The following is a 19,814-nucleotide window of genomic DNA, read 5'->3' on the forward strand; positions in this document are numbered from 1 at the left end:
CGTATACGACTGAACCATGTCCAAAAAGCTTATCATACAGGATCTTTGTCGGAAAAAATGGAAGGCAGTGACGAGCAAGAAAATATCTGGATCAAAATCATGATGTTTTTATTCTGATAACTTTCAATTCCGTTGGCGATGATTTTTCATGAGAAACTCGATTCTAGAAATTCAATTAGATAAAATCGAACGAAACAATTCAGAGTGCCTCATGGAGCAAAATTGCTGGTATAAATAAAGCACACTTGAGGGGTCCACCTGGAAACCGTCACAAATTCAGATGAACTCGTTAAACATGATGGAGAATATGCGGACTCGATATAAATTGCCTGAATTGATTTCCGCACCTTCTGAAGAAATTCAAAAAATCCCGCTAGAAAAATTCAAAAATCACGTAGGAGGCTTCATAATACTCAGAAAATGAAAAATTTGGCCTGGAAGAGTCATTTGAATTTCAGAACAGATTTTCATCATTTTTACTTACAAGGGAACCTCTTGAGGTGTCACACTCCGATTTAAACAGGACTGCGATTTTTGGAAAGAGCATAGTCCAAAACCCCCAAAACCAAATTTTCAGCTTCCCAACTACATTTTTCGATTTTTGGCGAATTTTTGAAAATTCAAAATCGACTATTTTTGGCGATTTATGCTTTTTTTTCAAGTACGTACTTGATCAGTAAAAATGGTCAAAATAAGTCCCAAAACTATTATTAATTGCCCAAATCCAAATTTTACCATTTCCAGCCATTCTGGAGCCTCCAGCGCGATTTTTCAATTTCTCCAGAATTTTGAATTTGCTCCAGAAGGCGTGAATATGAAGTTGGGCAGCTAAAAATCGAGTTGTGTATTATACTCGACACCTGTTTAACGAGTGTATCTACATTTGAGCCGATTTTGGGAGTGACACCTCAAGAGTGGTTTTTTGATCAGCTTTTTTCAAAATTAAAAAATCCAAAAAATGAAAAGATAACCGTTTGTGAGGAAATTTTTGAAATTTGTGCGAATCACTGTATTTCTTCAAGAACTAACTCCCGGAGCGCAAATTCTATCATTTCCGCCGTTTTTTTTAGCGAGAGTGACACCTCAAAAAACCACTCTTGAGGTGTCACCCTCAAAATCGGCTCGAATGGGGATAAACTCGTTAAATAGGTCGAGTGTAATATACAACTCGATTTTTAGCTGCCCAACTTCATATTCACGCCTTCTGGAGCAAATTCAAAATTCTGGAGAAATTGAAAAATCGCGCTGGAGGCTTCAGAATGGCTGGAAATGGTGAAATTTGGATTTGGGTAATTAATATTACTTTTTGGACTTATTTTGACCATTTTTTCTGATCAAGTACGTACTTTTAAAAAAAAAGCATAAATTGCCAAAAACAGTCGATTTTGAATTTCCAAAAATTCGCCAAAAATCGAAAAATGAAGTTGGGCAGCTGAAAATTTGTTTTTGGAGGTTTTAGACTATGCTCTTTCGAAAAATCGCAGTCCCGTTCAAATCGGAGTGTGACACCAGATGTTCCCTTGTTAGAAAATACGCACAAAAAACATCGCCTCTTCCGGATTTTTAGGAATTTTCAAAATAGATCTAAAACCTTATTTGGGAAGCTGAAATCTTTTCGAAAATCACATTTTAATTCCAATCGAAGGCGAACGCTTCAAATGGTTCAATCTTGAGTAAATTTTTCATGAAAAATTGCTCGATAAAAAAAGGCATTTCAACTTCCCTTGCTGCCAAATCCCAATATTTCGCGTGTCTGATTTTTCTTTTTTTTTCGGAGCATAAAATCATATCAGCCGTTGGGATTTCAATAAACTTCGCTCAAATTTGGTATTTAGGGTTGGTTTGGAGTATAAATTAAGGTTTTTGAGTTAAAATGATCATGGGTCAATATTCGCAGATGTCCAAATTTTTGGGAGGGGGTAGAAAGAGGCGAAAAGACCAAAAATATCAAAGTACAAAACCAATCGATAGGAAATCAAAAGTTGTATTACATATCCGAAAATAAGCTTCCTAGCGCAATTTGGAGGAGAGAAATCCGGGATTTTTGTGTTTTTTTAACCTTGAAAAATCTTGTGTCACACCCCCACACCTCCAAATTGACCTAGAAGGCTGAAATTCGGCATGTACATACATCCAGATGATGACCTAAATGTGTCTTTTAGTGGTTTCGACTTTTCAATCCCTCCATCTGAAAATAAGATGTACCACGAAACGTGATTTGACGAACTAATCTTTTCTCTAGTTACACAAATAGGTAATTTACCAAAAAAAAAATGTACTCGTATAATAACATTTGTCTACGTATGAAATTACCTCCTGCGGCCAAATTTTCATACCACTAATGAAAAAAATTATTCCCACGAAATTCTAATTTACGCAAATACAAAGGGCCTATTCTCCTCGAGCTAATGGAAAATGTAATTTTTTTAATCACCTTCACCGAGATGGAAAAAAGCACAAACAAGTATTCAATATGTCTGCAATGTCTGCGCGCGTTCAAATCCCTAGAAAATTTTTCCACACAGTAAGCCACCCTACAAAAGTTTTTTTTTCCCACAACTTACTTAGACCATATAACTTTTGCTTTTAGCGAAATTTTTTTGGCTCTTGTTTTACGAAATAAAAAAAAAAAAGTAATACAGAAACCCATTTTAAAATTAATTTTCCATTATCGCGTTCCCCTTCATTATTATTACATAAATTATAATAATATCGTCATAAACGAAACGCACTTTTCTCCCTTTTTTCTCGATTCAACGAGTACACGCGCTAGGCGCTTTCCTTCTCCAGACATCGCCAAGGGAGTGAAAAAAGACATGTTTGGTTGTTCCCTAAAAGTTGAACTTTGACAATAGATGATCAAAGACAACGTCGACGACAATTCGGCGATACAAAAATAACACACATTATACTACGGAAACCGCTTTCGTGAAAACAGATGTCGTTTTATATAGTGTATTTTGTCAAATGGCGAATACTAATTGTTGTTTATTTTGTATTTTTATTTCAGTTTTTCCAAAAAGTCAACCTACCATTGATGGGATAAAAGAATATTATTCCTCTGGCGAGTATATCATCGGTAATTGCACATCATCGCGGTCAAATCCACCCGCTGAACTTTCGTGGTATATAAATAATGATAAGGTGAGTGAACTTTAAAAACATTCGTATATTTTCAGTACCTACATTGGAGCAAGCCATTTTCAAAGAATATTTCCAAACCTCCCGCGTATAATAGGTGAAATGCCCCAGTCTCCAGATATGAAAAATTGTGGTAGATTATATTTATTATATACAAGGTACCTCTTGAAAAAACCTCCGGCGGAAGATTCCCCCCACTTCACTCTTCATGACCAGGGTCTCTAAAAAATGTGTTTTTTACAGGAAAAACTCTACACCCTCAAATCTAAAAATTTCAAAGCCTGTATCTAGTTGTTTTTTTGTTTTTTCATCGAGTTTTTTTTTCTAAATTTGGGATTTTGTACGATGCAAAAAATGCGTTTTATCGTTTCTCAGCAAAAATCACTTGAATTGTTAATCGCATCGAAAATCTAATACAAAATAGTTCCAACCAGACCGGTAGCCAGGATTTTTTTCAGTCAGGGTAGATAAAATTGTAACCAGGACATGAAAATTTACCAAAATTTATGAGTTGAGTGGGGGGGGGGGTCGCAAATTTTGTATTTGGTTAATAATTCAAGCAGCCATAGCTCTTGGAAATTAGTAATTCGAGGGGCATAAAAACGATTGTATTCGAATGATGATTTTTTTAATTGTAAAATTCAAAATTAAAAAAGAAAAGCAAATGGGCCCGAGCAAAGCGAGGGCAATAAAAGCTCTCGAAAATCAGTATTTCGAGACGTATAAAACAACGTTTTTTTGTGTGTGATGAATTACTTATAATAATATGAAGTTTATTATTTTGCAAAACAAGCCGTCAGCTAATCGCTGATTACAACACAGTTTTTGCCTTTTGTCCATGTTTTCTAGCCACGTTTGAATTTTTTTCTTCAAATGTCCAAAACTCCAACTTCTGTACTTCGACATAATATACAAATATTTCGTCGGTGGCAAGTTTGATACCGCGAACGTGAATTTTTTCATTTTTTTTTTTTTTTTTGCATCATTGGATTTGTCTCACCAAAATGAATCAAATGATGTAAAAATGTCATTTTTGAAAAAAAAATCACATACGAGATATCGAACTCGTTGTTGACGATTTCCTCATTAAATGAAAGAGTATATTTTAAGAATTCGCTTCGTTCGTTGGCAAGTATTTTTTCCCAAATTTTTGAAGACATTTACTGCAATAAAATTTTGCGCTGAATCGTAATTTTTGTTTCATACATTTTTCACAAAAGTATCTCGCATAGTTTTGCGGGGGAAGGGGGGAATTCAAAAAACCCGTATTTTTGAAGGTTTTTTGAAGACATAAGCCTGTTACAGACAAATTCTGAATTAGACTCGAACATTTAAAAAATATATTCATCAAATAACATAACTATTTTAGCGAAGAAGTTGTTCGTGTAGCTTCCTATAGTCTCGTGCTCTGGTGGTCAGAGTGTTCTTTGGCCAATTTTTCTTCCACCAATGCAATAAAAATTCTGATGGTGCGACATTTTTCCTGCAATACTCACATATATACACAATTTTTTCTGTAAATAACACTTTTTCAGGAGAGATCGTCAGAAAAGAGGGTGAGGTGAGCGGGGAACTTCCCACTTTTTATTTCCAGCTGTATCCAACAATAATCCATCACAGTTTTTGAATCTGCTAAGGACAGCGGAATTTCACCTATTTTACCTGAAGATACCCTTCCAAAATTTGCAGTTGTCTGCAAATACATCTGGCAATTATAAACACCCTAAAAAAATGTCTCTAAAATGAAGCCTCATAGAACTAATGTCTGAATGACGATAGGAAACTTGACTTTCTAAGCCTATGGTCCTTCATTTTCGTCACAGAAGCCTTCTTCCAGAGCATCTCAACGTTTCAAACAAACCGTTTCCCAAATTGCTTCACTATAAAAATTCATGATTTTCTGTCAAAAAAAATTGAAAATCGATGAGAAACGCCAACAGAATTGGATTCTATAATGTTTTCTGATAACGATATATTGGTGGATTTAGACGTAAAAACGATTTGGGGGTATTAAAATTTACTCGAAAGTACAATATGGTCAAGTACCTACTACCTAGTGAAAAATCATCATTATCGCCCCTCCCAAAGGTCAAAATAGATAAGCAGATCATCGAAGTCAAAACTTATGCAACTTACCAAAATTATAAGCAGAAGTTTAAAAATCGTAAATTAACGTTAGTAGAATGTGTAGACAAGTAAGTAAAAACAGAATTATTACGCGTGTGAAAAATTTCAAAAAAAATACTCCTACGACACATTACACGCTTTATTTGTAGGTAACATAGGATCGAACGTTTCGGCTATACTTGTAGCCTTCATCAGCGGCGTATAGAAACATACTAAAAATACAATACACGAATATGATGAACGAAGAGTAACAACCAGATAAAAATGAAAATAAATACGTACACGTAAATACCAGATAGAAAACGACAATACAGAGAGAGACCTAACTTATAACAAGTTGATATATTATTTTGTTAAAACTCGCCAGATCTGTTCTGAAATTAATTGCATTTTTATTTTTATTTATGAAGATGCATTCCAAGATGCGGCGTTTTAATACATTTTTTTCAAACGTCAATATTTTCACATTATCGAAATCAAAGGAATGCCCCGTAGATGCGGCATGTTGAGAAAGGGCGGTGGTGGTTTTAGGAGTTCTTATGTCATATTTATGTCTGTACACACGATTAGCTAAGTAGGTACCTACCTGTTTCCCCTATGTATACGCCATCGCATTGGTTACAATTTATTGAGTAAACAAGGTTGCTGCACTTTAATTTTTCGTTTTTATCTTTGAGTCTAGAGTAAAAATTCATTTTACGTACCTACTTAATACACACTCGTAATCTCATCATTACACCTCTGTCGCTAGATGCAAAATGTACGTCATTATGAGCGACCTAATGTCGGGTCAAACACGTACATAATGAGCGTATTATATCCCTAGTGTTATGTGGCAACGCCGCGAAACTCGCCATTACGTACGTGTTACGTTTGGACATAATTTAACAAATTTAACTGGTGAAGTTTGGTCACTCATAGACGCACATTTTTTGCATCTAAACAACAGAAGTGTAAAATGGTGAGGTTACGAGTGTTTATTATGTAAAGCACCTTACACTACGCGATTAATAAAGTAATGTAATGTACTATTACTATTGTAATAGCTTTTAGCAGCAATTTTGGTGGTGTCAGAGTTTACAATATGCTTGATGCGATCAAAGTATATGTATGTACCAGTATAAGGAATAGATACATATCTTACATTAGGACTATCGGTAACATTTTCAACTGTGGTTTTACTCTGACTACGTTCATTAGATGGAGACTCGAAAATTTTTTTGGCTATTATTTTAGGAAAATTGTTGAATTTGAGAATTTCAAAAAATTGAGCCCTAATATCAGTGTAAAATTTGGGTGAAGTAAGAGTGACCATATGATTTTTGAGATTTTTAGCTGTATTAATCGTATAATGTAGGGGTTGGAATGATAAGAAATTAATCATACGGTACGACTTAGTGGGTTTTCTAAAATATTTCGTAGATAAAGTAAAATCTTCATTTTTATATACAGTAAAATCTAGAAAATTGATCGAATTTTTTTGCTCAATTTCGATAGTGAATTTGATACGATGATTTCTGGAATTGAGGAAGTCCAAGATAGAATTGATTTTGTTTTCACTAACGATCATAAATCTGTCATCAACGTATTCATCCAATATTTGATGTCAGATTTGAAGAGATTTTCCAGAGTGATAAATATGTCATCAACCACAAATTCAGCCAATATTGGAGACAGAAGGCTACCCATAGGAAGACCATTGGTTTGGATATAGATTTTGTTCTTGAAGGTGAAACAGCTGCCTTCGTAACATAGTTCTACCAAATTAAGAAACTGCTCCAAATTGAGGTCAGGTCATATTGAAATTTGAGATTCTTTCCCATCGGTTTTTTATCGCTGCTATGACTAGGTCCTTAGGAACAGAAGTGAATAAGGCGACAACAAACATTTTTAAATAGATCCGCCATTAATTTCGCAAAATTGTAGGTAGGCGAGTCGTTGAAAGATACTATAGGTCTGATAGGAGTGTTTGGTTTATGTATTTTAGGTAAGCCATAAATTTTTGGCGATACTGCATTGGTTGTGGTAATAAATTTGTATTGATCGGCAGTAATGGCTCCTGTCTTTTTTAACAAACCAGATGTTTTTGTGACTTTTCTTTGGATGCGTTCGGTAGGGTCGGTGATCGCAAATTGGTAGGTCTCAACATCGTTCATCATTTTCCATTTTATCTTCATACTCGGTACTCTTCATAATGATACATTTCGACGAGTAAGTAAGTCGACTGCTACATAAGCAGCAACTAGCAACCAGCAACTGGCAACTTGGCAACCAAATCAAAAAATTTTGATTTGGTTGCTAGTTCCAGCCAATAACCGAGCAACTTCTTATCATTTTCGTTCCACTGACGCGAAACGAAGTTGCTAAGTTGCCGAGTTGCCGCTTATGTAGCAGTGCACTAAGAATACTTATTTCGTATCGACAATTCAACAAATCACTCCTATACACCGAAAACAGTAAAAAAAAAAAAAAGAATACGCATCACAAATACAAGACAGCATATATTTCACTGAATAAAATCATTTTAAAAATTATGAAAAATTCGAAATCTCACAAAAAGAACGAATGGTGATTTTTTTGGTGCGTAGCATTCCGAAAATCAATCACATTAAATTAAAATGAAACCATCAAATTTTAGAATTTTCATTTCGTTTCGAAGAATGTAGGCAAAAAATGTAACCTTTGAGCGACGAAATTTCAACCATATTTTTCAGGAACTTATGTTTGTGGAGGTGAATTATGAAAAAAAAAAAACTGTGGGGAGAATTTTGACCAATTCAGTGGAAAATTTAATTTGGAGTTGAAAGTCACTCAAAAAAATTATTAGCCCAGGAAGTGCTCCTGGAGGGGGAGATATGTATCCTCAAAAAGGAGGAATTTTCGAAAAAAATCGCGCTGAAATACACTTTCAGATTTTTGGTGAATTTTGAAAATCGTTGGATCAAAAAAACAGAAAAATATCAACATTTTACTAAAGTGACCTAGAAACCCGAAATTTGGTATGTTCCTCATTTTAAACCTCCAAAATCTATTTAGAACAGTTTCAAACCGTTTTGACCAATATCAGAGCCTCCAGCAGATTTTTGAAAATTGAAAATTCCACAAAATTTTACTCAACAGAGTTGCGGAACTAAAATTCACTTCATATATACCCTAATCTCAACAAGCTGAGCCGATTGAAGGTGGTTTTCAGCCGTTCTGGAGCCTCTAGTATTTTCTTTTTTTTTTTTTTTTTTGAAAATTCCAGGTTTTCAAAAAATGCTATTAAAAATTCTTTAAATTAGCTTTAGCATGTTCATCTAAACGCGATTGATGCTTATTAGTGACCCACTTGACCGATTACACATCATTTTAACAAATCGGTTTATGCGAGTTCGGGACTGCATATTTCTCCAGCGATTGCATACTTCATGAAAACTTGAAACATACACAGTTTTGGGCCAACATAAACCAATTTTGTAAAAACGTGTATTTGGTCAAGCAGGTCGCTAACAAGCACCTATCACGTTTATAGGCATTAACGTTGATTGAGCCAATTTTTTAAAGTACTTTTTGAACGTCTGGAATTTCAAAAAAGTTGCTGGAGGCTTTAGAACGGCTTGAAATCATCTTCAATCGGCTTATAATGTATTGAAATGATGATACATAAATAGTAAATTTTAGCAATTCAAACACACTCAAAATTCTGGTAAAGGATCCAGACCTACTCAAAACGATTAGAAATCTATAATTTTCAGTTGTTTGGGAAAATCAAAAATAGATACTGCACATACCAAATTTTAGCTTTCTGAGCAAATTTGGTGAAATCTGAATTTTTTCGCATTTTTGGCACCACTTTGATTTTAAAAAATTCATAAAAATTCCAGATTGGAAAATTTTTCTGCAGGTGAGCGACTGAGCGTGCTTCTTACATGGCCTATTGTTCATTTAGTAAGATGGGAAAATTCGTCTAAAAAGCTTACTGAAAAAGCAAAAACAAAACCGTAACATTTGATACAATACCATTGATAAACATCCCGGTATAATATTTTTTGCTGACAGTTGCTACCGATGTTGATATTTACTTTGTCGTAGATTCGGAAACTTTCTTGTACTTGTAGATAGAGAAAGAGAACGAGAGAGAGAGAAAGTTTCGATGAAATACGAACTATATAAAAGTTGATATAAGACGAGAAAAGGATATCTCTAGACTCTATACAATAAATGGAGATGATTTAAACATACTATATTTGTCTTCATCTTAATACACTCGCAAAACCGAACACGTGCATTAACGTGAAATTTCCCTTCATCATCGCCACTATAGGTATATAAAAGGAGCAGGATATTTCAATAAAATACAATTTGCTTGGCACGTAGACGTGTAGAAGTAGATGTATACGCACAGGCACACACGTAATTCGAGCAAGAAATTAATCTTATTATTGAATAATTCTAATCAATACGAATCTAGTGGAAACTTTCACACCTGCTTTAGTTTATCAATAAACGTCTAAAGAAGTTACATGTTAGGCCCAAGTTTAGGAAAACTTTAAAAATCCTAATTTTATCGCTCATTTAACCCACGAAATTGTTGGCAACTTTTACAGACAAGTTTTTTTACTCGGTTTTTACAATTTTACCAAAACTTGCCGCTGTGTATTCGAAAGCTGCACCCGTATCGTAGTCTCTAAGCAAAAAAATATAAAAAAAGAGTACCAAACCATGTAGCAAATTTACAAAACAGCGTTTTTTTTCAGCCGAGAAAATTTTCTCACAATATCAACTTTTTTTACGCTTGATTTACATATATAGACGTCCCCGTGGTCGATGAACTGTGAACTGGCAAGGCTTTTTTTTCGCGCACAAATTAAGACTTCGCGAAAAGGGTAAAATGATGGCGAGAGTTTTAAATAGTCCTAATTACTTTTCATTTTTTTTTTTTTTCTTAAGCATCTTTTTTTTCCTAGTTCAGTTTTCTTCTTTTAGTGAAAATTTCAACTACTTTAATATTTTTTATTACCTAATGAAACCTTTGGCCCTTAGGCGAATACTACGTTCGCGTTGTTGAAAAACTAATGGAAGTGATTCGCATATTTTTCGCCGTGTCGAGAAATTTTCATATTTTTGCCATTTACTCGCTAGATATTTTTTATATACTTACGAGGGTTCTTCGTTTGTGTTTTTACAGGCTGATAGTTGGCTCATGGAGAGATATCCTTTAACGATTACCGAAGGAACTTTATACTCGTCGGCTTTAGGCTTAAAGTTTCAAGCCGAAGAATCTCATTTCGCTACTAATGATAAAATAGAATTACGATGCGAAGCCAAAATAGCAGATTTACCTCCGTGGCAGAACAAAAAATCTATAAAATTTTACCAAAACGTCAGTAACCATAAACCAGCGCCGGATAGTTACAGAAATAATAATGGTAAGTTGATAATTTTCGTTTTAAATATACAGGATGTCCCGTCAAATGAATTCGGTTAAATCTACATACGAAATAAAGTGAATTTGTACCTGATCGAAATCATCGTGCAAAATCTGGTAATCGGAGTATTTCGACCTGATGAACGAGGGCTGTAAGTGATAATTTTGAACTCAATGGGTCAAGGATGGTCACTGACTCAAATCGCAACTTTTGAGAGGATGACCGAAGGATTGCACATGTTTTACTACCTAAAAATGGTAAAAAAAACTCTCATGTTTTCAAAAATTACACCACTTGGGAGATCTCTGGCTGAGCTCTCTGAACTGATAACAGGGCTCAAAATTTTTCTGCGTAGTCTCCCACTCAAATTAACTTTCTCACCGAATTTGGTCAAAATCCAGGATGTTTTTTTTTCGATCCATATTCCATATATTTTTTGCAACCAGTTTTTGCACGTACCAGATAACCAGACAGACGACGGACAACTTTCTGATTTTTTAAAAATACGCTCTAAAAATTGTATTTCAAGAATCCCCTTCAATTTTGATGGGTAATTTGTCATAGAGTCTATTTGAACCATCAGGGTAGTATTCCATGCAGAGAAGTAGAATCCTTTCAGCTTAAAAATCTGCGAACTACTGCATTTGGCAACCTTGATGGGACACCCTACAAAATAATCTAAAAAATCTGACTATCGTGAGCCATGCGAATATACCTACAGCATACGAGTATAAAATGGACAATTTCAAGTACCTATGTTTGTTCGTTTTCATAAATCCCTCTTCTTCTCCCTCTGCCACTATGATTTTAAACCTTCGTTAAAATCAATTCCTTTCTAAACTACTTAGGTACGTACTTACCTACTTACATGAAAATTTTTATTTCAAAAATTGAAACTTTCACATCATATTTTTCAAACCTATTAATCCACATCGAGAAAGAAAAAAAATCATACCCGATAACTGACGTGAAAACTCATCGCCGATATCAAATATTTAGTTAAGAAGCAAAAAATAAATATACTTATTTGTACAGCTTAATACAGTAAGAGGATAGAGAAAAATAAATATGCCATTGAAAATGAAGTAGGTACCAAACCAACGTTGTCAACGAATTCTCCAGATATCGAAAAATCAAACGAGTTAAGAATTAAAATCAAAAAATGAAAATTCTCGTAAGATATAAAATTATTGAAATATTTCATTTTTTACAAAGACGTAGTAAAAATTCAGATGAAAAATACCAACATTCATAATCAATAATTCGGTAGAAAAAAAAAGGAAACACAACATTTTTATTTGTACGTATTTCAACATAAAAAAGATTCGAGTCAACTCGAAATCTGGAAAATTTGAAAAATTTTCTTGTGGAAAAAATTAACACAAATAAGTGGGTAATTCTCAAAAAAAAAGTCAATTTTGATGTGCATAATTTTGAAAAACAAAAATCATTTTTTTGTAAAATTTCAAGTGGGAATCATTTGTATAGGTGTCCCAGATCCCTTTTCTAGTGTTAGCCTCAATTCAATCCCCCCCACTGTGGGCCCTGGCCCCCCTAAAACGGCGATAATTAGGATTAGACCCTCATCGATGTGTAATATGTCAATTGATATGTTTTCGAGGTCGTAGAATTCGAATCTGGAGTTATTTTTTTTTGTAAAGGCGGAGGGGGAGGCGTGGGGAGGCGTGGGGAAGGGGAAAATGTCAAATTTTGCCTATATTATCGTGTATATGTCGATTAATGTTTTTGAGGCCGCAGAGTTCCAATATGGACTTATTTTTTTGGTAGGGGTGGTGATGAGGCGAAGGGAGGGGTGAAATGTCAAATTTTGCTGATATTATTGTGCAATATGTCGACTAGCGCGATAAAGGTACAGCTGTTTGAAATGTAGCCAAGTCGAAGGACAAATGAACACTGCACAAGTCGAAGGACAATCTCAACGTTTTTTCGTTTCTAGCCTTACTTACTGGACATTATTTGATTTTAAACACGTAATAAATATTTACTTATCATGTAGAATAACTTCCCTTTCTCAATTATCGTTTTTGGCGGGTTCATTAGGGTAAATAAAAACGCAAGCCGAAGGACACAGATTTTGCGAAATATCAAAACTTCACAGATAAGTACAGGGTGTTCCAGAATAACCTTTCACTTTTGTTTTATTAGTAGCTCTGAGAGAAAAATGGTTACGGAAATTTTTTTATAACCAAAATGAAGTAGAAATGTGCCGTTTTTAGACCATATATTTGAGTTTTCATTATAAATTAAGTTTTAAAAATTATTCCACCAAGATGTTTTCCATCATTTTTGACACAATCGACCAAACGTTTTTTAAAATTATTGAACACTTTGTTGAGCATTTCTCTTCTAATCAGTCTTGATTCACGAATAATATTATCTAGGAGCTGTTTCAGAGTCCTAGGATCATCTTGATATACTTTTGACTTGAGGTAACCCCATAAAAAAAAATCACATGCTGAAAAATCAGGGGATCGAGGTGGCCATGAAATTTCTGTGTTCAGCGAAATTATTCGATGACCAAAATGCTCACGCAATAAAGAAATCGTGTCCGTTGCGGAATGACAGGTAGCGCCATCCTGTTGGAACCAAGTAACTCTATACTTGTGTCTGCGTTTCAATTCAGGAATGAGAAACTCGTTTAACATTTTGCGATACCTCTCACCGTTCACCGTTTCATCAAACACATACGGTCCCACTATACCGAATTTAGCCACGCCCATCCAAACAGTCAACTTAGCGGAGTGTAGAGGTTTCTCGTGTATTATCATCGGATTCTCTGTCGACCAGTAGCGCATATTTTGTTTATTCACATCACCGTTTAGATAAAAATGAGCTTCATCAGTAAAGAGTAACGAGTTCAATGGAATCTCACCAGTATCAATTCTTGTAAGCATATCCTCGGCAAATGATTTTCTTCTCACAAAATCAGTTTTTTGTAACTTTTGAATGATTAAAATCTTATATGGATGGAAACTGAGGTCTTCAGATAAAATTCGTTGCAGAGAAGTTGGTTTGATTTTTAAATTTAACGCTCGTTTACGCATTGAAGTGGTAGGGGTAGTCTGTACTGAATGCCTTACTCGGTCCGTTGTTTCTGGCGTTCTTACTGATCTTTTCCGACCTGTAGGCTTATTTTTACAAGCATGAGCGGTTTTCTCGAAGTTTTTTACCCATAATTTCACTGTTGGCCTCGATGGCACTTCACTTTTACCGGTAAGTTTAAAATGTTTGCGGAAGGCACGAATTGCACTAATGTAAGAGTCATTATTTTTGAAAAAGGCCTTTACAATAAAAGCGCGCTGCACAGCCGTCCACTTCTCCATGGTAAAAAATTAATACTGAAACATAATTCGGCATGTGTTGGCTACCTGGAACCGCTTTTACCATTCCCCTAACACCATTTGAACGCAGATCAGTGCTCACCAAAATGTGAAAGGTTATTCTGGAACACCCTGTACGATCAGAACGAGCTGTAATGTAGTTTTTAAAAAAAACGGTGCGGGGTAACATTTCTATGAGAACAGTGAACCAGTGCAGCCACTCACCAGAAAAAAATGTTTGATTGGGAAGCTACCAAAAATAATTGAAAATTGCTATAAAATTTGCGCAAAAAGTGTGTGACAGTTTTCAAATGTGAAATGTCAGCTTCCTATGGACTTATTGCAATTGCAATTTGCACAATAATGGACCTTCGTGTTCTATGATAATGAGAATGTGTCAATTTTTCCAAAAAAAAAATGAAGTTCATGACACTTTATAATATTCATTTTCAAAAACATGGCGTGTGACAGCCAAGTCGAAGGACATTTGGGGTATAATATCGAATGTACACCAATGAAAGGAGGGGCTAAAAATCTCAATACCATATGTGAAATTGTGGGGGGTGATCCTTGAATGGACCAAAAAATAAATAAAAAAATCATGCTAAAACCTTTGAGAAATTTGCCATGTACACGATTTTTACCTTTTTTTGAGAATTACCCAAGTATACCTCTCTTGCACCACTCGAGTTCTTATCAAAGCTGCTGTAAGTTTATATTATTTGTCTTTTATACAATTTAATCTTGAATCGTTCAGATACATACATTGGGTAGGTAAATGTCATTTATTCAGCATTTCAGTATAAAACGTCGAATCAAGCCCTCTTTTTTTAGGCACCTAAAATTCATATGAGAGAATTACTGGAATTTTTGTTTTGTATAAGATAATAAGAAATTAGACAAAAGTTAATTTAAATGATATTATGACAATAAATCACGGTTAGCTAAAAATTCAGGTGGAAGGAGCAAGAAAAAAGATAAATCATCACTTCATCAGCATCAAAATAAAGCTACCTATATAAATGTGTTATGCTACATGATTTTATCGAATTTAATTGAAATTCAGACCGTAATTATCTCTACCATTATGACACCCCCCCCCCCACCAATGAAAACTGCCGCTTATTTAAATGAGGAACTGCAATTTTTGAAAACAGCAACCCCAAAAACTAAAATTTTGACAGCTCAAATAAATTTTTCGCTGTTGAAGAATTTCTGAAAAATCAAAATTGACCATTCGAGCGATTCGTGTTTTCTTCAGTAAAAGTTATTTATTAAATTCTATTCCTCCGAAGCGAATTTCACTATTTTCAGTCATTCTGGATTTCACAGTGCGATTTTCGATTCCTCCAGGATAAGAAAATTTTACTATCTATTATTGGTGGAAACTGATTTTGGCAGCCAAAAATTGAATTATGACTTATTTTCAACCTGTTTACAGGATTTATTTACATTTGAATGGATTTCTAGGCGCACACTTCGAGTACGTTTTTTTGATCAACATATGAGAAGAAAATTCAAAAAACAAAAATATTTTGTTCGTAGGGAAATTTTAAAAATTTGCTCGAATCGCTACTTCTTGCCTAAAATCAGCTCTTCGCCATCCAAATTTCCTCATTTTGAGCCATTGTGGAGCCTGCATGCGTAATTCTCCACTTCTCTAGAATTTTATAAAATCTTTCCAGAAGGCGTGAAAACTCATTTGGGTAGCTAAAAATCCAGTGGTGGCTTATTTTCAACTTGCTCAAAGAGTTTATCTATAAGGTTGAGATGATTTCCAGACAAACACTCTATTCAAGTGCGTTTTTTGGATAAGATTATTTATAACGAAAAAATTCAGTATCCTGTCAAACCCCCCCCCCCTTAATTCCTCCAGAGAGTTATTTATGATTCATTCCTCTAGAATTTTAAAATTCTTCCTGAAGGTCTGGAAGTCAATTCAGGAAGCAAAACATCAAGTGGTGGCTCGGTCTCGACCTGTTCTGGAAATTCGCTCTAAAGTGAATGAATTCTGCAAGCAGGTCAAAAATAAGCCACAGATCGATTTTGAGGTGTTCAAGTAAATTCCCACGCCTTAATTATGGAGGAATTGGAAGAGTTCGGGAGAAACTTAAAGTTGTGCTAGAGTCCCCAGAATGACTGGAAATTGTGAAATTCGACTTGGCAGAGCTGATCATTATTTTTACCAAATAAAACATACATTTTTATTTTTAAAAAAACTTAAAGAGCCAAAAATGATCTATTTTGAATTTTCAAAAATTCGCTAAACTACGCTCTTTTTAAAATACGGTCTGTTCAAATCAGAAGCAGACACCTAGAGAGGTTTTTTGGTTAGTTTTTCAAGTACCTATGTATTAGGGCGGGTCGAAAAAAGACGTAAGTCTTGGAATTTTCTGAAATTCACTGTGGTTCCTTTTGAGTTGAAACCACCCAGAAAAAATGTTTAGCCCCCCGCGGCACCATGGGGCTGACCCACGTGGCCTCAAAGTGGGCCATTTTAGCTTTTAATTCACGTTTTTCAGGTTTAAAGCTCCAAAATCGATTTTTAAAATTTACGGCTAGCACTCAATTTGTAGAGTTTGAGATGCTGAATCTCCCTGTGGAGTTCGTTTTTTTGTTTGGTGGTCCCTTACGTCTCCAACAAGTCCTTGAAAGTACAAAAATAGCTGATTTTAAGGTGTCATATGAAAACGTTTCCGCGAATTTATGCCCAGATGGTGTTTTATAGGGAGACATATCAATGCAGTAAGTTGTATATGTAGTCGAGGGGATACATTTAGAATCATCAATATGCCCTCAGATTGCTGATAGGGTACTTGATTCAAGTTTTATACAACATTTTAGGATTTCATCAATTTGAAAATTTCATCGGATTCCTTCTACCATACTTTTTTTCATGTTTTCAAAAAATTCTCATTTCATTTTTTAAAAATTCATTTTCTTTGAGCTAGTCTCCAGCTCAGAAAATATTTTGATAAGGTCAAAGGATATGGCAATTTTGGTGACTTTACACTTCTAGTCACATCATGTATCTAGGTATCTTTTAATCTAAAATCCGCAAGAGTTCACTCATAGAACATCTTTTTTATCTCACACGAAAACAATAAATTCACGGATTCATTTCACAATACGAGCTCCTAACTACTTTTTTTTGCAAACCGGAAACGTACTTACCTACTCGACGGATGGTATTTACATACATTTTACGAACACCCGGTGAAATTTTAATTATGCATTGGCGTCCTTTATTGGACTCGGAAACGTGTTAACGTGCATATTTTATTTATTCTCAACCAATTTTACGTACTAAAAGGTGATAAATTTTTCAAAACGAAAATTCCAACTGTGACACAACGAAGTGAAATTTTCCGAGCACGTTTTTCCTTCATATATCTTTACCTCGAAGGGAGAAAAATTTCACCGGAGTGATTTCGGATGAAAGACGATTTGTCAACATTGCGGTATGCGCGAATGTTTTGAAAATTTCATCAAATGCGAATTTCCTTTCGGATCATTAATTGAGCACGTCACTTTGGTCATTACAAAAAAGCACGTATGGTATATTCGCATGTACTCCACACGCGTTGGCACGCTAGAAAAAAGATCTTCGTTCACGGAGCCGTGAAAAAAGCGCATTAAATTTTCGCATTCCGGCGTACAAAGCGAATACATTTTATGGGGGTGAAATGTGCTACATACTATATAAGACTATATAGTATATAGTATACGAGTATACTTACATAGTTGCGGTAAATTAAAACAAACCTCCTTCAATTTTTCAGGCGCCCGAAAAACTACCGTTTTATTGTGGACTTTACTATTGACGTTATGTCTGACCCATTGGCCGATGTATTCGAGTATATAGTAACCAAGATGAGAGATTTTATATATCCTTACGTGTACTGTACGCGCTGATCATACATAAGTAATAATGAACGATGTTTTCGGCACAATTTTTTTTTTCTGTTTATTTGTTTCGTTTTTTTTTTGTTTTGTTGTTTTTGTATATTTTGCACAAATCACTGTTAATAAATTTTCTCTTCCTTTTAACCCTTTCAGTTTCTTGTGTAAATATTTATCTTAATAACATATTTGTCGGCACCAATTGAAACGCACGTTATAGAATGTATAATTTTTTCCTCTTTATCGGTGTTCTTTTTTTTTTTTTTTTGTGAAGTATAATATCTACTTACCTATTATGAAAAATGTTAAATAAACGAAACTATTTATTTTTTAAGTATCTACATGAATTGTTTGTATATTTTTTTGGGAATTTTAAATAAACGATTTAGATCGGAGTTGTAAAAAATGAGTTATCATTCCATTGAACTAACCGCGAACTTGCTGCTAATAATACAGTGTGAAGGACCAATTTTGATTTTAAGGGCCTCGAATTAAGTAAGAGAAAAAATTCCTAAAATTAACTAGAAAAATTTTGAAAAAATCATTTTTTTTTTATAAATCTTCAGTTGAATTTTTGATAAGTAGGTATCATGTCAGACTGTTGAAAATTTTGAAAAAATTACTGTTGTTCGGATACAACGTATTTTGAGTAACACTGAAGGAAACCTTTGGAACTGAAGTGCTATTATTTATGTAAGTCAGTAATAATTCATTTGCCAGACTTTTGAAAATTCAAGGAAAATCCTGTTGATTTTCTATTCAATGACATTTCATGAAGTTTGAAGTAAAAAACAGATTCATGATTTGAGACTTAGGTATGTACCTTGCAGAAAGGACTTCACAATCACATCGAATCAAGCAGTATACCCAAGCTCAAATCGAAAGCTAGACGATGAAGCAGGTAAGAAATCTTTTTCATAATTCAATTTTTGATTTTAAGAATTTTAGAATAGATAACTTTTATATCAAATGGAGGAACATCTGATATTTTTCCAAGCGATTAAAATTACAACATTGTAATTAAAAATATATAGAAAAGAAAAGTAAACAGTAGGTAATGAACTAATGATACAAGTCAGAGGGCCTTATCTAGGGCAAAGGTCTCACTTAGCTTGTGCTATTCTGTATGGTCTTGTGCCACACCCTAGTATACCTAACCTACCATTTGGTTGAATTTGAGACACTGGGTTTCGTTTGTTGAATTTTAGAAAACTGAAATTTTGATAAGCCTACTTAATGTTTTCATGAACAAAATCGTCTCTGAAAATTTCCAATGAAGATTTCATAGGTGATTTTTTACAGCAATGTAACCTGATAATGTAGTTTAATTGTAGCTTAATTCGAGCCCTGAAATAATCCCATTTTGTTTGAAAGTCTGTAATCATTTTTATGAGGTCTACCCAATTGTTTGTATGTAAGCTAGAGAAAAACATCAAAATCACTTGAAATTTGACGGAGAGATTCATGCTTGGGATTAAACTAACAGATCGAGAATATCAAAAATTAAAAATAGTTTTGCAAATAATTTGAGAACTGTGCCTACAGTAAGCAGAAACTTATGGAATTGGGCTGGCCATGTGGCAAGATTAAAAGAGGAGAGATAGATCAGCACAAATGATTTTCATATTCTGTCCAATACGTACAAAAAACGGTTGAATAGTTTAAGAGAACATCCATTTCCAATGAAATTTCATTTCTCAAAGCGAAACCAATAGTTTGCTACGCACACTAAAAAAGAAAATAGAATGTGAGCTGGAGAAACTGACGATGAAAAAACAAACGAGATAGTAAGTAAGTAGGTGTAGCATAATTAATTACCAGAATGATACCACATTGCAACTCGAATTCTTTAAAAACCATAATTGGTTTCTCCTTACTCTAGGCACAATTC

At 34.4% G+C, this 19,814-nt stretch overlaps 1 protein-coding gene across 1 annotated transcript in view; it reads left to right on the plus strand.

The window, feature by feature from the left end:
• The window catches only part of LOC135835476 (uncharacterized), a 159,976-nt gene extending 141,658 nt beyond the window's left edge, over positions 1-18,318 (plus strand). The window contains exons 4-6 of the mRNA XM_065349741.1: positions 3,011-3,144; positions 10,439-10,679; positions 17,803-18,318. Coding sequence (XP_065205813.1) covers positions 3,011-3,144; positions 10,439-10,679; positions 17,803-17,885 — 458 coding nt within the window. The 3' untranslated portion in view covers positions 17,886-18,318. The remainder of the gene's footprint in view (positions 1-3,010; positions 3,145-10,438; positions 10,680-17,802) is intronic.
• Positions 18,319-19,814: the final 1,496 nt, after the last annotated feature.

The sequence above is a fragment of the Planococcus citri genome, chromosome 2 (genome assembly GCF_950023065.1).
Source record: "Planococcus citri chromosome 2, ihPlaCitr1.1, whole genome shotgun sequence".
In the NCBI taxonomy this organism is placed as follows: Eukaryota; Metazoa; Arthropoda; class Insecta; order Hemiptera; family Pseudococcidae; genus Planococcus; species Planococcus citri.